At 34.5% G+C, this 15,721-nt stretch overlaps 1 protein-coding gene across 1 annotated transcript in view; it reads right to left on the bottom strand.

Annotated features, from left to right (window-relative positions):
• The window catches only part of LOC117125280, a 32,995-nt gene extending 22,260 nt beyond the window's left edge, over positions 1–10,735 (bottom strand). The window contains exon 1 of the mRNA XM_033271752.1: positions 9,112–10,735. Within this exon, the coding sequence (XP_033127643.1) occupies positions 9,112–9,907 (796 nt within the window). The 5' untranslated portion in view covers positions 9,908–10,735. The remainder of the gene's footprint in view (positions 1–9,111) is intronic.
• Positions 10,736–15,721: the final 4,986 nt, after the last annotated feature.

The raw sequence follows: 15,721 nt of genomic DNA, 5'->3' as shown, positions 1-15,721 counted from the left end.
GTCACTTAGGAACTGGCGCTAGTTAATGTTATGTACTCATGCGCAAGACAGCAAATACTGGCTCTACAACAGGACTCGGACAGAATGCAGCAATTATTTATCTAGTCACGCCACTTGTGTTTGCGTACTTAACGATTCACCATTGGTAATGCAGACAAATTGCAACGAAGGTGTCTATATGTTTTCGCTATAGTAAATAATTGTGTACACCTGCCTGACATGCGCCATCGTCGAATTTGAGAATGTAAATAGAGGTACTCTAGCACATTACTGTAAGCAAACATTATATGTAATAGATCCATACCCCAAGTAGTCCTTTGTACGTTTACACAAACTAATATAATAGATCAATAACATAAGTAATCATCCACACACGAACCACTAAAGTAGACCCACACACCTAAGGGCATACAGGTTTACAAAACTGAGAGACCCACACCACAAGCGATAAAATTGACAGCCGAGCTTAAAAATTGTTGATATGATATATCATAGTATGGTATACCATCTTTCCGATGGTATACCATCTTTCCGGAGTATATAGGCAATATTATGTATTCAATCACAAATATTTCAAGAAGTTTCTTTTTACAAGGTTACATCATATAAGGCTGGATAGATCGGTTGTAATTAGTAATTGATGGTGAAACGTATTTCGATGACATAGGCTATTGCTAATTTGTATTAGTAAATGTTGCCGTTTATATTGTTAGAGTCTATGAAGTGGCAGTTGCGTATCTACAGGGTTGTGCATGCCCCACCCCCACCCCTCCCCCCAAAATGATAAGAAAGCTTCAGTCCTCCCTGTCTAGTCGTCCCCTACTATAAATTTTCGAAGCAAAACAATTACGCCAAAATAGTTAACAATCACCCCGGGCCCATATCTTCTTATTTTGCCAGTTAGCGCCCCACACTTAATCCATGGTCCCTCCTACTTCATTTTCGCCATTCCGTTTAGCACCCCCACCATACCCACCCATTTCAACACTACTAGAGACACCACTATGAAATGGTTATTCATAAAGGAAGCACAGTCGTAAGAAAGAGTTTGAACTCCGCCAAGAGTCCTCTTCCTCCCCGCCCCACACTGCAACTTTGTTCAAAATGACTTACACTCTATAGTAATTAAAAATCACCTCATATTATTACACATCAGTCATTATCTCTATTTTCCCAACGACTCATCATCAGCCCATATGCCTTCTCATATTGGCCCCTGGAAGTTCATGCCAATTAATAATAATAATAATAAAAACATAAATAAGGTGCAAACATTTCAATACTCCAAAAGAGATAAAACAGTGTTTTCCTATCTATCATTTTTTGAGTTTTGAAATATTACTGGACCTATTAGTCCCTATGCCTTCTTCATGAAATGCTATTTCAACTGCTTGTTCCTGATAGTTTAAAGTTCGATGGAGACGACTTTCTATTTAAATTCACATCTTAGAAAGGTCGATTGCGTGTATTGATTCACGGTCCTCAACTCCAATTGATCATTATTTCATGCGTGTCACCTATAAACAAGCTATATATACAAAAAAAGCATCGGTCTGGCTAATAATAAAAAAAAAAAAAACACACACATAAGATATATATTAAAAGGGAAGCATAACATTAAAAGAAAAAGGCTTGTGAAATTTTGACCCATGCTGTTATCAATAAAAAGGAAAAAATATTTAAGAAAACTTTGTTAAATTAAATTGAATTAATAATTAATTTAAGTTGAAATGAGATAAATACTTACTATTTTAATGGATTTGTTTTAACAGTCTAAATAATTAAAAAAATATATCTTACTTGTCACACGAGAAGCAAAATGTATACAACAGACTATATGTGATCCTTTGCTGAAACTAATTGAGAAGTTTTCGCCAAGGGTACATTTGATACCTGTGAGAACTTTACAGGAACAAAGTTAAACCATGGTTAAACTTAATGACCAATGAGCTAATAACAACTTGAATGGGCGGATTTATTTAACGATCGCTAAATGTAATTAGTCCTAGGCCTAAATCGCTTCTTATTGTCACTTGAGAAGCATTAGATACAATAGAATATATCTACTTATTTGCTGACACTATTGTCAATAACACCTTTTCAACCGCTGTATTATTGTGACCTGAAGGACTTGCAGTTACTTCTGACCCTCGAAGTAATAATAACACTATTATTAATAGATTCGTGCCCAGCCAAGGCGGTATAATATAATTACTACTGTTCGAACGGGAGACAGTGCATATTATATATTATCTTAAGATAGTTTGTTATATTATTATTATTAAAGGTCTATAAAGTCAGTATATATCACAGCAGCAACAAAAACAACAGCAACAACAGCGAACAAACAACATTAGCAGCAGTTACAGTAGTGAGTAGTAGCAGTAGCAGCTGCAGCAGCAGTAATAGTGGTGGCGGCGGCGGCGGTGGTGGTGGTGGTAATAGTAGTAGTAGTAGTAGTAGTAGTAGTGGTAGTGGTAGTGGTAGTGGTAGTGGTAGTGGTGGTGGTAGTAGTAGTGGTAGTGGTAGTGGTACAGTAGCAGTAGTAGTAGTATTAGTAGCAGACAGCAGCAGTAGCAAAAGCTGAAAGAATTATCAGTAGTAGCAGAAATTGTAGTAGTAGTAGCAATAGTAGTAGTAGTAGTAGTAGTAGTGGCAGTAGTACCGGTAGTAGTAGTAGTAGTAGTAGTAGTAGTAGTAGTAGTAGTAGTAGTAGTAGTAGTAGCAGTAGTAGTAGTAGTAGTAGTAGTAGTAGTAGTGTTAAGAAGAAAAAGTGGATGATGAAGATGATAATAATGATGATGATGATAGTAATAATAATAATAATAATAAAAATAATAATAATAATAATATAAATAAACAATATTAAGCTTTAAATATATTTGTTCAGATATTAATCCAATAGTTCGATAGTTTACAGTTTATGACTTTGCTGATACGTACCGAACCCTAACAAGACAATGGTTTGTAATTATCAAAAAGACATCAGGACGCCGAGAACATTTATTAGAATATATAGGGACTGTATTGGCAAGGAAATTGAGAATAAAGCAACTAATTATTTTCAATTATTTGTCCCCTCTAACAATTTTTTAAACAAAATTTGACAAAAAAACCCCCAAAAAACTGCTGTATGCCTATATATAGCCATGATGTGCCTATATATGGTCATGATGTGATGTCATTATGACCATATTTAGGCATGTTAGCCTACATGTTTTTGTCAAATAAAATTTCATAGGCTGAACAGAGCTTTATTTAATAGCATCAGATAGGTCTAAGCTACAAGCGTGCAGAGGAACATAAATCAAACTTTTAAATCTAGATTTTGCTCTCCTACTCATGTTAACTATTGAAAACCTAAATTGATTGATAAGTATATTACATCTACATTATATAATCAGAGTTGCATACGAATTAGTGTATAATGAGACACGTTGATGATATGCCTAGTTTATTTATTAAAAAAACACATAACAGGATTTTTTTGGCGTAACATTTGTTGTGCAAGAAAATCCGTTTTCACGTTACGGCACCATTTGTTGTTTATAAGACGCCAGGGACACTGAGGCTCCGTTGAGTAGATTGAAAGCAAATCATTGCACCCTCTTCGGCTCATGCCTGGAACAACGATAATGAAACAATAATATAGAGTGCTTTATAAACGTTTAATTTTCCTTTCATATATCTGTAACGCAATTATGTTCAATTCTGTACGGTAACGCGTTCAAATATAAGTATGAAACGCATTCTCATTAGTCTTCACACGATCAATACTTGTCTAATGTATTTATAATGTTAGTTTGCTTTTTATGTTTGTAATGTATTCCTTGATGGCTTTTTTCAAAGCGTTGCAGACCTTTATCATTTGTAGTGGTATAGCATGGGTATGATAAGATGAATTTAGAAGCCGGAGAAACAGATAAAAATGGACGGGGTAGCGTTAGTGTTTGGTTTCCGGTATTAGGGAGTTTTCGATTTGCAGATTTACTCATGCGAGACCGTTCTTCCTACCCTGCAACACAACGTAGATTCAGCCATATATTGCGTCCTAGAATCCACGCGAAAAGATAACTTAACGTTCGCGCATGCGCAGATGACTTCTGAGGGATGTCATTACGTTTTACGTCCTACCGTAGTAGTGCAACCAAAAGCTCCCTCATATTGGTATTCAAATTCTAAATTATGTCTATTGAAACTCTTATAGAATGGTTGCGCAAATAGCGATGCTTTACGGAAGCAATACTTTTCCAATGTATAAAACTAATAGATATCATTACTTATTGACTTTACAATATTGTTATTGCTAGCAGTAGGCCTATCTGCTGTATCGAGATTACTGCTCTATGAAAGGATTAATCCATCAATAAGTGTTGGTTCCATGCATATTATAAAATAAGTACAATTATGCTAGGGGAAGTGGGCGGTCACTCGTTTAGCCACTCCCAGAATCACCACTACTAGAGCTGAAAGCGTAAAGTAATAATAATAAAAAAAAAATAGAAAGTGTTTTACCCTTTCAGGTAACACGATGCCTGTGCTAAATTCAAATGAAGCATAGCGTTACTAGAATTATATTTGAGTGTAATTAAAGGTGAAATTTCAACGCAATCAAACAACCTGGTTTCGGAGTTGCTGTCGTTATAATACGTGCGGTGTAGTATATACGCATTATGCTTTTACGAGCTGTCTTTAACCAAAGAAGCAAGTCGGTCATTGAGCTGAACTTGTTAAATCAATATAAGCGATGCAACGGTTCACTTGCAACATGCCTTCTTTACTCATTTCTCTCAGTTTTATCAAAAGCAGGACTACTAATAAAATTTAACTGCTTTGAGTTTGCTATTTTCCACGATAGCACTGTATATATACATCAAAGAAAGGTAAATAAAGGTTTGAATAAAGGACATAATAATACCTGTCTCTTATACACATCTAGATGTGTATAAGAGACAGGTCATACCCTTTTGTACTTACAGATATGTAGCTAAAGTGCATCGTGTGAAGATGCAATAAACGATCCAGCCATGGATTCGACTACCGACCTTTCGATTGACTGAGCCCATGGAGCTTTATCATTACGTCATCCTTACACGATTTTAATTACTTTTTATCCATGTATAAATATGGAGGAACGTATAGCAGACAACTGTGAATATTTACGTTCCTTTAGTAGTCAAGTGGCCTTATTGGAGTGTTAATTAGGCTGAGCAACTGACCAATCAGAACGGGCCAGAAACACACACACGTTCCACAAGTACACATGTTTACGTATGCTTACGCAGTCGTTTTGTTAGACCTAGTGCAGAACGGGCCATTGGCCGTTTCGTAGTTTGAAGTGCGCGGGTCTATGTCGAAGTTCAAAGCTATATCCTGATTGTTTTACAAATGTTAAATTCGATACACAGTGCGTCAGTTATATTCCTTAGAATTTAGTATACAGTAATACTAATAACACACATCTCCATAAAGGACAATGAAACGAAACCTTACGAGAAATTATTCTAAAATTGAAATTCAACACATTAAATCCATATGTGAATGAAATTAAATGTTTTTCAAAAAAAAATTGCTAAAATATTATTCCTTATATCCAATCACGTGATTTAATCTAGCAAGGTCAAAGTCCACAAAATTTCAAAGCCATTAAGTCAAAGGATGTAAAGTGGAGTTTCTCGTTAATGTATATGAATGCCGTAGAGAATCACGGATTTCATAGGAATACGCTGGCACAATGCTACACGCACAAGGTTAGGCCTCCTGTCGAGAATATTATTGTGTTCACTTCTTGCTTTACACTTAGTATAGTATTTCTATGTTTAATTTAGAATACTACTGGCTGCTTTGACTAAACCATCTGTGACTTTGATAGGTGAGAGTAGGCTAGACACTTCAAGAATATGAAATCTTATATTAATAAATACAACAATAGGCGAAAAAGGACTGATTAATATCCAAACGATCAAGGCGGACCCGCCGACCAGTAAGATACAGTTTACGATATATTAGGAAGATTTCGATTTGAGCGACGACGCGACGCAAGAACGGAATCGCTCATGCGCGACCGCCCTACCTTGCGTCCTACGTTCTCTACATACCGTACGGAGATTTGGCCAAATTGCGTTCCAGAATCCACTCGACGAGTTGACCTTAACGTTCTCGCATGCGCTTATGACTTTTAGTGAGGTCATTACGTTCTACGTCCTACCATCGTCGTGTAATCAAAAGCTCCATATTGTTATATGATAGGCTACTAAACTTTAAGTCCTGTCCAGACTCCAAAATTCGATTTGACAAAAAGCATTCGAAATGCCAAAATATTGTCATGATGACATCACACGTCATGACCATATATAGACACAACACGACTTTATATGAGTATACAGGTTCCGAAGCAAAGATCCTACCAAGTACTTGTCCGAACCAAAGATGCTACCAAGTCAAGAAACCCTCCAATTTTATAGTCTAAATCCAATATTGTAGAGCAGCATCAAAACAAATTACTCCATGTACACCCCATTCTACAATAGTAGGCCTACAATCCATTTCCGGGCGATTTAGGACCGGGGTTGCTAACCTACACTTAATTACATTCCAGCTGCTATATCAACTGTGTTGATAAGTTAAGCTGGTATTCAGCTTACTTTCTAAAGATGTTTCATAACACTAAACCAATACTATAAGTGATACTTCATAATACTTTAAAATAGTGATTTCTTTCTGCAAAAACTTGGTTTGACGTTAAAAGCCGGTAACTCAATGCACACACGATCGTTGGCCGACGCGATCCTGTGAAAAAAACGCAACGCAACGACGCGCGCTCAACAGAACGTTTGTAATGACGATCCCTTCAGACTGCCACCGCCAATCAGCAGACGGCGTTGCGTAGTCTAGCGCTTACAGGAAGTGGAGTTGGATTCGTCGTGCGACGGTCGTAAGACATTCGTCCGACGCAGTTAGTAACCGGCTTCATGAAACGAAACAGGATAGCCTATTACCGATAGGCCGCTATTATGTTATGTCATTAAAGTCATGTTTTCCTTATTGCATTAATTTCTAAAGGTCTATTTTATTATTTTCTTTGTAAACCAGTAATGATTGGGAGACAATATTCAAGATAACCTATAAAAACACCTTAAATCAACCGTAAAGAACAAACTTGATGTACGCCTATGATAACATTGTAAATACTAGACATATAAAACCGTTATGCATCAATGAGAACTTAACATGTGTACAATCAGTTCATAGGTCAGTTGTTGTATCATGGTTAGTCCGCACTTTAAGTATTATATAGCATAAGTGTGATTTCAGAAGAATACCGTAATTTGCACATAAATGTGATACGACACTCAAATAAAGACGCAATCTACAATAAAGGAAAATAAATTATTAATGTTTGCATATAGTATATATTTCTGTATCGGGATAGCGTATGTTGGATTGTAGTAAAATATTCCATGGGATCAGTTTATGTGCGAACATTCGCTTTATGTGCGAATTATTCCCTTGATATCACTCTTATGCTATTTAATACTTCTAATATCCAAAGCTATCCACGGAAAAAACAAATGGGAAAAACATAATTGAGCATATACTCGTAAGAAGATGTTTAGATATGTATATGCCTGCACACTGTTATACAATTTACTGTTTTCGCATTTCTTTGTGAATTGCTTGTGAAGGCTAGAGTAGCAGAAGCATCTTCATTTCAAATATATTAATGCTTCTAAAATCTAGGTTCCCATTTTTTTATCACCATATATAAGATTATATATATATATATGATTGTATATATATTTATATATATGCCTATATGTATATATAGGCACTATGTGTATAAATATAAGTATATGTATATATATATATATAGTATATATATATCTTCATTTCAAATATATCAATGCTTCTAAAGTCTAAGTTCCCATTTTATTATATATATATGATTATATATATATTTATATATATTCCTATATGTATATATAGGCACTACCGGTATGTGTATAAATATAAGTATATATATATATATATATATATATATATATATCTTCCTTTTCAATATATCAATGCTTCTAATGTCTAGGTTCCCATTTTTTTATCACCATATATATGATTATATATATATATATATATATATATTATATATATTTATATATATGCCTATATGTATATATAGGCCTTACGTTATGTGTATAAATATAAGTATATGTATATATATACATATATATATAATATCTATGTCAATTTAGGCGTGGGTTTTGTGGTATGAAAGAAAATGATTAGAAATGCTAAATTAGGTCTGTAAAGTCTAATCTATTATGGTACATCAACATATTGAGGTATTGTGGCTTATAATCATGAAAATTCAAGGCAATCCATTATAAACCGTGCTGAGAACAAACTGCACTGGTCTTTACAAATTATTGCTTCACTTATATGTGGTTTAACTTGCCATTTTACGATTTATATAAGTATAATTGCCTGGGATTTGACACTCTTTAATGTTTTCACCAAAGTAATAAATCTTTTACAGACAAATATGACGTTGCAGAATAGTATCAGTCAAGCGAGTGGGTACAGTATTGTTATATTAACTCGAAAAGGGGGATACAAACAATTCAACAGAAAATAATCTAGATGAGAATAAGCTGTTTGATGATAGATGTAAATTTCTCATGTTATTTTCTAATATGACTCCTCCCGGTTTATATGGACCATGCGACTCAGTTATGATATGTATGAGAATAATTATACCAGTTATAGAACGGATTTATTAAGTGTCGACACCAAGAATAACACACGAAATTATGAAGAAAACTTATTTCCAGTGGGGTCCTTCTGGTGGTGATTGAACAGAGCAAATTGAGACAATCCCCTATTTTTCCCGAATAGTGTAATGCGTTTTTTTTAACGTGCACGTGCGCGGGAACAATGGCTTAAACGTCTCATCCGAAAGACGGTGCACTCTCGTAACTTGCATTTCAGCCCTCCAGTTGAAACACAAGTTGAGCAGCGATGAGAATTGTATTAACAAGACCTGTTATCAAAATTTGTTGATGATTATGCTTAATGCAGTCTATCACACGTTTTCCACAGAATTGTCTCTCTTACCTTTCAAGTATGAATCCGATTTGTTACTCTGATTAGCTTCTATTTCCAAGTGATGATTTTCGCCAGTATCTTCCTCGGCAACACACTTTCTATCAAAGATCACGGGTCTTCTTAGAAATAATGATATTTTCCGTTTTGGCTTCTCGGGTTTCGTTGAAGCATTTAATTTCGCCATGATATTTGAGGCATAATAGTGTTCTGGAAGAACCTCATCGTCTTGGCTGCTGTCGCTAACAAAATTGTCTGCTTCCACCGACGGTGTTAAACTAATACGATTCTCGTCGTTTCTGCTCTGAGGTTTAGAAAATGATGGTGAAGAATTTTTCCGTTTTTCCACATATTTTGTAGTTGATCTTCTCCGCTGTTCTGAAGAATGTATTGTGGATCGCCTGCTACGAGTCGTCTTTACTTTCTCAATGAAAATTGCTGGGATAGACTTTCGGCGGTCCTCTACACTGATATTTTCCATTGTGCCTTGATACTTATGCTGGGTGTTGCAACTTACCACCTCGTCAAATGTAAAAGATGTTTGTTTAATTAGATTCAAAGCAGACTTCGTTCTGCATCGAAGTTCTTGAAGCTTTCCAAAACTTAAGTTGCTGCTCAGGCCTCGTTCTGATCTACATATAGATACCCCACAATTTAGGTTCGGGACCCTCTTTCGGTCCTGTAACTTGGGTTTACGTTTTCTTGTTCTTGTAGGACTACTTCTGCACCCAGTCTCGGCATTACTATAAAACTGACACGAATTCTCCAAATCCTTGATAATAGAGCGTAACTGTTTCTGAATATCCATTGTGTTTACCTGACCTCATTCAAAATCACTCTTGCAAATCCAAATGATTTTAGACTATCTCTAGTTATATTGCCTGTTCCCAAGCAAATGACCCAAAAATATGCTTGCTGCTTGTAGTACTGCAGCTCTCTCGCCATAGGATTGAACAGTTTTTGCGCCGCCTCAAGTTTCTAAAATCTGATCACACGGCTTAAGTGTAGATTTCACGTCAGTATAATCAAAATGTTTTATTTGCTAGAAATACCTGAATAACATCATCATTTACACAGTCCTCATGATAAGACATCAACATATGAGTTCACATGTAATGAAGTGATAAAAAAAATATGTATAGCATACAACTTTGCAACCGGACGAGATATCAACAAGCGAATTACTGCTAAGTTATTTTCCAAAATTTAAAGTTTGGTAAAACTGAAGCGTAGATTAGTAATTTAGTCCTAACTCGGCCACGTCTCATAACAGAAGTAAAGTGTTACCACGCTGCTATTTACGACGGGTAACATATCAATAGCTAATAAGATGGAGCACAAGTATGATGTCCCCGTTCTTTACTTCTAATCAAAATCTAGTATTCGTATGCACGTAAAGAATTGTTAGCAAAACTGTTTCTCTTTCAATGCTATCGAGTTAACAAGGCCACAATAGAAGAATGGGACAATCGATATGAGTGTTCATAACCGGTGTCTTATATTATAACAAACTTGCCCCTAGCATATTCCACAAAATAAACCACAAATGTTTTATCCTCGAAGAATAAGTAATAATAACCAATAGACCTTATGTACTAGTCCTTTTTTTTCAATAGGTAAATAATTAATTTTGAAGCAGAATAGATATGAGTTGATATGAAGATGTACTCCATTAACTATTACTTACTTGGGCATAAATTGCTGCATATAATACACCGATAGGCATAAGAATGCTTAATAGAAATCATAAATTTTAAACGATATTTATTTAGTTCGAAGTGAGAGTAGACTTTTCAACTAAGAAAAAGAGAAGCGATGTTTGTCTGATGTTAACTATTCATTGGTAAACGTTTTTATTGCATGTTAAGTAGGCATCGTTCAACACAATGTAAAGTTAATTCTCTTTGAATAGGATTGCATGGTCGGTGGTCTCCGGATTAGGCTGATTCGGGATTTTATATCCTTGGTTAAGACTACAATAAATTGGATTTATTTGTGTTTACAACTCAACTTACAAAGTCCGAAACAATTATTAATCATTATTAGACTTTTTCGCATGTCATAGTTGATGGGATAAATCTTTGACGCACATTTCTCCCTTATCATACAGTTCTGTAGTTTAAGTCCTTAGTCTGGGCTTGTTTTTTTTTAACTCATTGAATAAAAACAAGAGTACTGTACCTCGCATTAGAGCAGGCATTAATCTCTAGGAGTGTGTAGGCCATGAATGAATATTAACAAATCGATATAAAAAACATTTTACATTGAGCAGCACATGGGCTTTCGTTCTAATACATCTTCATTCATATCAAATTCAAATTCATCTTTATTGCAATTAATCATGATTGGATAAAACAAGGAAACACTATTGCAAAATTAATTAAAAACACATTCGAAAGATGTCATGTGACATATTAAAAATTTAATGAGGGAAAGGTGAACTTTTTTCTGCTGAAACTAGGATTCCCCTATCTGTTAAGCCCCCAGATCAATATTGAGTTGTTTATTTTAGTTCACCATTCGTGCAATGAATGCATATCAGTTTTGAAATTCCTGCTATAGTAAAACAAATGACACTTAGGATTTGTATCAATTTCATTTTACAGAACGTTACACGAAAGGAAACACACTATGTTTGTGTAATAAAGAACTCCCCGGGGCTCCCCACGTGATCAATTCAAACATCTAAACACTTTGACACAACTGGATATTCTGCCAAAATAAGATGAATGTGAACACAGCATGGTGGCTCAAAACGTGAAACTATAAAGCCAACTATCATTTTGACAAACAGACGATGCGTAGAATCTTCAACGTGGATCAGCAGACTCTGGGTCTGGAATCTAATGTGTATTTTCACACCAAATTGAGCGGCTGTGTTTGAAGCGCAGAAGGTAGGAGTACATGAACGTAGAATATGAAATATTCGCATCGGTGTTCACTTTAATCAAAAAGGCATTAAAAAATCGTTAGTTCGTGGCCTTGGTCAAATATTTACACCCACGATGCCACCAGAGTCACATTATTTATTTAAAAAATAACTTTTTATATTTCTTAATGTTGACAATTTTTTTTTCTTGGCAAAAGATTACGTCTTTTACTGAGTTTGTACAAAAATTAGTCCTCTTTTGGGGCAAACACGGTTTGTGCGCTTCCTGGAGTTTACCATGCTTATGGCCTCTGTATCGGTAATATGGTAAGGCACCTTCCGAAATGATGGAGAAACAGCTATAAGGGAAATTGTGTGTTTGCCTTCTAATAGTTACAAAAATCTTAAACAGAATGTATTCCTCCTCCAGGCACACAGCAAAAAAGTTTTAAGGTTAAATATTATGAAAAGAACATTACTGTAAATTTCTGCCTAGTTTCGTTTTTCAGTTCAGACTATCTCATTTTATTTGACAAAAAACATGTGACATAAATAAATATGGTCTGATGACTAATTATGGGCATACAATGGTTTGCCCGTCAAAGAACATTTATAACCTAGACAGGACTTTAGATTGTTTTAAAAACGCGTTTTAACGTTAAACTAGTTGTAGATTCTAGTTGTAGATTCCTATTATGTCCAATATTGACCTTATTTTGCAATTCCTTATACTTACTACATAAATATAGGCCTAGTAGGCAATAGTACTCTATTTTAGAAGTTTCGATAGGCTACAATATGATAAAAATGTGAAGGTGAACTAAACTTTAAGAGGGCGCTGTGCCGCTTTCAACTGACTTAATATTTGACCCTATTAAGTTTCCTGATATACATATTTCATTCCTTTCTGTCGATCTTAAAAAAAATCAAACAGTTGTAATTGTCAACAAAATGTTGAAACTATGAGCTTTAAGATATACTGTCTGCTTTCAAATGATAGACCTAGGCATATACCAACATAGATTGACCATTGTGTTAAATTTGAGTAAATTTTCTGAAAAAATGAGGTTGTAAAAAAATATTGCTTTATTAACTTCAATAAATACATATTAAAGCCAGGCTCGGGTGGATTTTTTTTTCTTTTTTTTATATGTTGTACAACTGATTTTTTTAAAGACACAATTAAAAAGAATATTTGACGAAAAACTTGGGAGCGGTCAATGTATTTCAATAACCGCTCACAAGTTGTTTTTGTTTTTCGTCAAATATGCTTTTTGTGTCTTAAAAAATTAATTGTACCACATATCGAAAAGTTGTTTACCTCCAGCGAGCCTGACGATAAAAAAGAGAGAATTGAGCACGTTTCCAAGTGTCATCAGGTTACATAAGGTCAATGATCGATTTTTTATTACTTTGAGGGCCAGTCAACCGGTGTGAACATAATTCACTGAATCAGTGTGCCGGTCCGATTCCCAGACGACAACCTTAACGACTCACTTGAGTAAAGCATCTATAGAAAGGTACGAAGTACTTAAAGATGCGATCCCATTAAAAGAGCAATCAAACGCTTTGAATGAGTTAGGTTTGCCAAATTTCACCACCGACAGTGTATTAAAAAACCAAATTGGTTTACCTACCTTTACCTATATTTTGTATTGTTGTATAATATGTGCAATAACATATTTTTTAAAACTTATATTATGTTTGTTTTTTTTATTATATTAATTTCACCCGATTTCCTCCACATTGCTTACTATTGTTCATTGTATGTTGTGAGCTGAATTTTAATAAAATAGATATTTATAAACATATATTATTGTTGATTTCAATAACCGCTCACAAGTTGTTTTTGTTTTTCGTCAAATATGCTTTTTGTGTCTTAAAAAATTAATTGTACCACATATCGAAAAGTTGTTTACCTCCAGCGAGCCTGACGATAAAAAAGAGAGAATTGAGCACGTTTCCAAGTGTCATCAGGTTACATAAGGTCAATGATCGATTTTTTATTACTTTGAGGGCCAGTCAACCGGTGTGAACATAATTCACTGAATCAGTGTGCCGGTCCGATTCCCAGACGACAACCTTAACGACTCACTTGAGTAAAGCATCTATAGAAAGGTACGAAGTACTTAAAGATGCGATCCCATTAAAAGAGCAATCAAACGCTTTGAATGAGTTAGGTTTGCCAAATTTCACCACCGACAGTGTATTAAAAAACCAAATTGGTTTACCTACCTTTACCTATATTTTGTATTGTTGTATAATATGTGCAATAACATATTTTTAAAAACTTATATTATGTTTGTTTTTTTATTATATTAATTTCACCCGATTTCCTCCACATTGCTTACTATTGTTCATTGTATGTTGTGAGCTGAATCTTAATAAAATGAATATTTTTAAACATATATTATCGTTAACTATTTTTAACTGCTTAGACTAAAGAGTTACTTGTTAGAACGGTAAATTTTGCTGAGGATAAATCCAAAATATTATTTATTTTTGTGTTAGAATAAACCCATTATTATCAAATTATATACGGGTATCTTGTACCTTTTTCAAAAAAAAAATAAATGTTTCTCATTTATAAAAATTTTTTCTTTTTTTTACCAATACATAATTGAATATAGAATAATCTAAACTGCGATATCTTTTAATTGTACAATATAGGCTTACTCTTTGTTCATATAAACCTGTTTTAGTTGTTCTTGTTGCTTTGATGCAATGTGGATGTTTTTATGTGACCTAAATTGTTGCAAGTCCTTGGATTTTTTTATGGTAATAAACCTCAATTTAATAAAATGAGGAAATGACAACAAACGTGCCAGAATTATAATTACCTCTTCAAAGTTGAAAACATACGTAAATAAAGTTATAAATGTTATACCGTATATATTATATGTTATTATTAGGCCTATTAATAAATCGAAACGTTTTGGTGTACAATCAAGGCCTACTTTAATTAGAATTTTATAAAACGATGCTCTAACAGTTATCGGTTAATAAGGAATATCTAGAAATGTTTGATCTTGGCCTAAATACTAAGTGGGTACTGTATTAACATACACTTATCAATAGCAACACGCATACTGTACTAATTATTCTTAAGTTTTTTGACTCTTGTAATTTATATAACAGAAGAATTAATTGGAAGATAAAAGAACAGACAAGTAACTAAATTATTCATGAGCGTATTCTGTCAGACAATGAACTATTGTCGCCACTAATATTAGCGAGGCAAAGTCGAGGAAACTGGCGAGGGTGTCTGGAATGATGACGCCGAAGTCACCAGGTTGATTCGGGGTTGAGCCCTTTTATGGTGCATACCGATCCAGTGTTTTGATCATTTGGAAATCTTTTTGAATAACTTCAGTTTCTTATTATATGTCTAATTTATTCATGAATATTTTCTTCTAATTGCTCTAATTTGTACCGTAAGTTTGCTCTTGCTTCATTGCCATGACGCGTCGGAACTTTGTGGACATACTTCGTCGTTTTGGGTTACCGGGTTATAGATCTGGTCACAATTGAGCATTGTATTATTAATTAATGTTTTGGTCGTTCCCACCGTTTTCACGCCACTAGAACCATGCCCTTGTTTTGGGCGTTCCCACCCTTTGTCACAGTGAACAATGACTTTTGTTTTAGCCTTTCACTAGCAGTCTTCGCATTGGTCAGTTTATCCATCCAATATTTACCCAAACATATAAGTATTTCTCTGTTAAGAATTTCTGCAGATATTATTCTCCTGAA

The sequence above is a fragment of the Anneissia japonica genome, unplaced genomic scaffold (assembly GCF_011630105.1).
Source record: "Anneissia japonica isolate Jap-2015-1 unplaced genomic scaffold, ASM1163010v1 scaffold690_len516080_cov150, whole genome shotgun sequence".
Classification (NCBI taxonomy): Eukaryota; Metazoa; Echinodermata; class Crinoidea; order Comatulida; family Comatulidae; genus Anneissia; species Anneissia japonica.
This window is presented reverse-complemented; position numbering and strand designations above follow the sequence as displayed.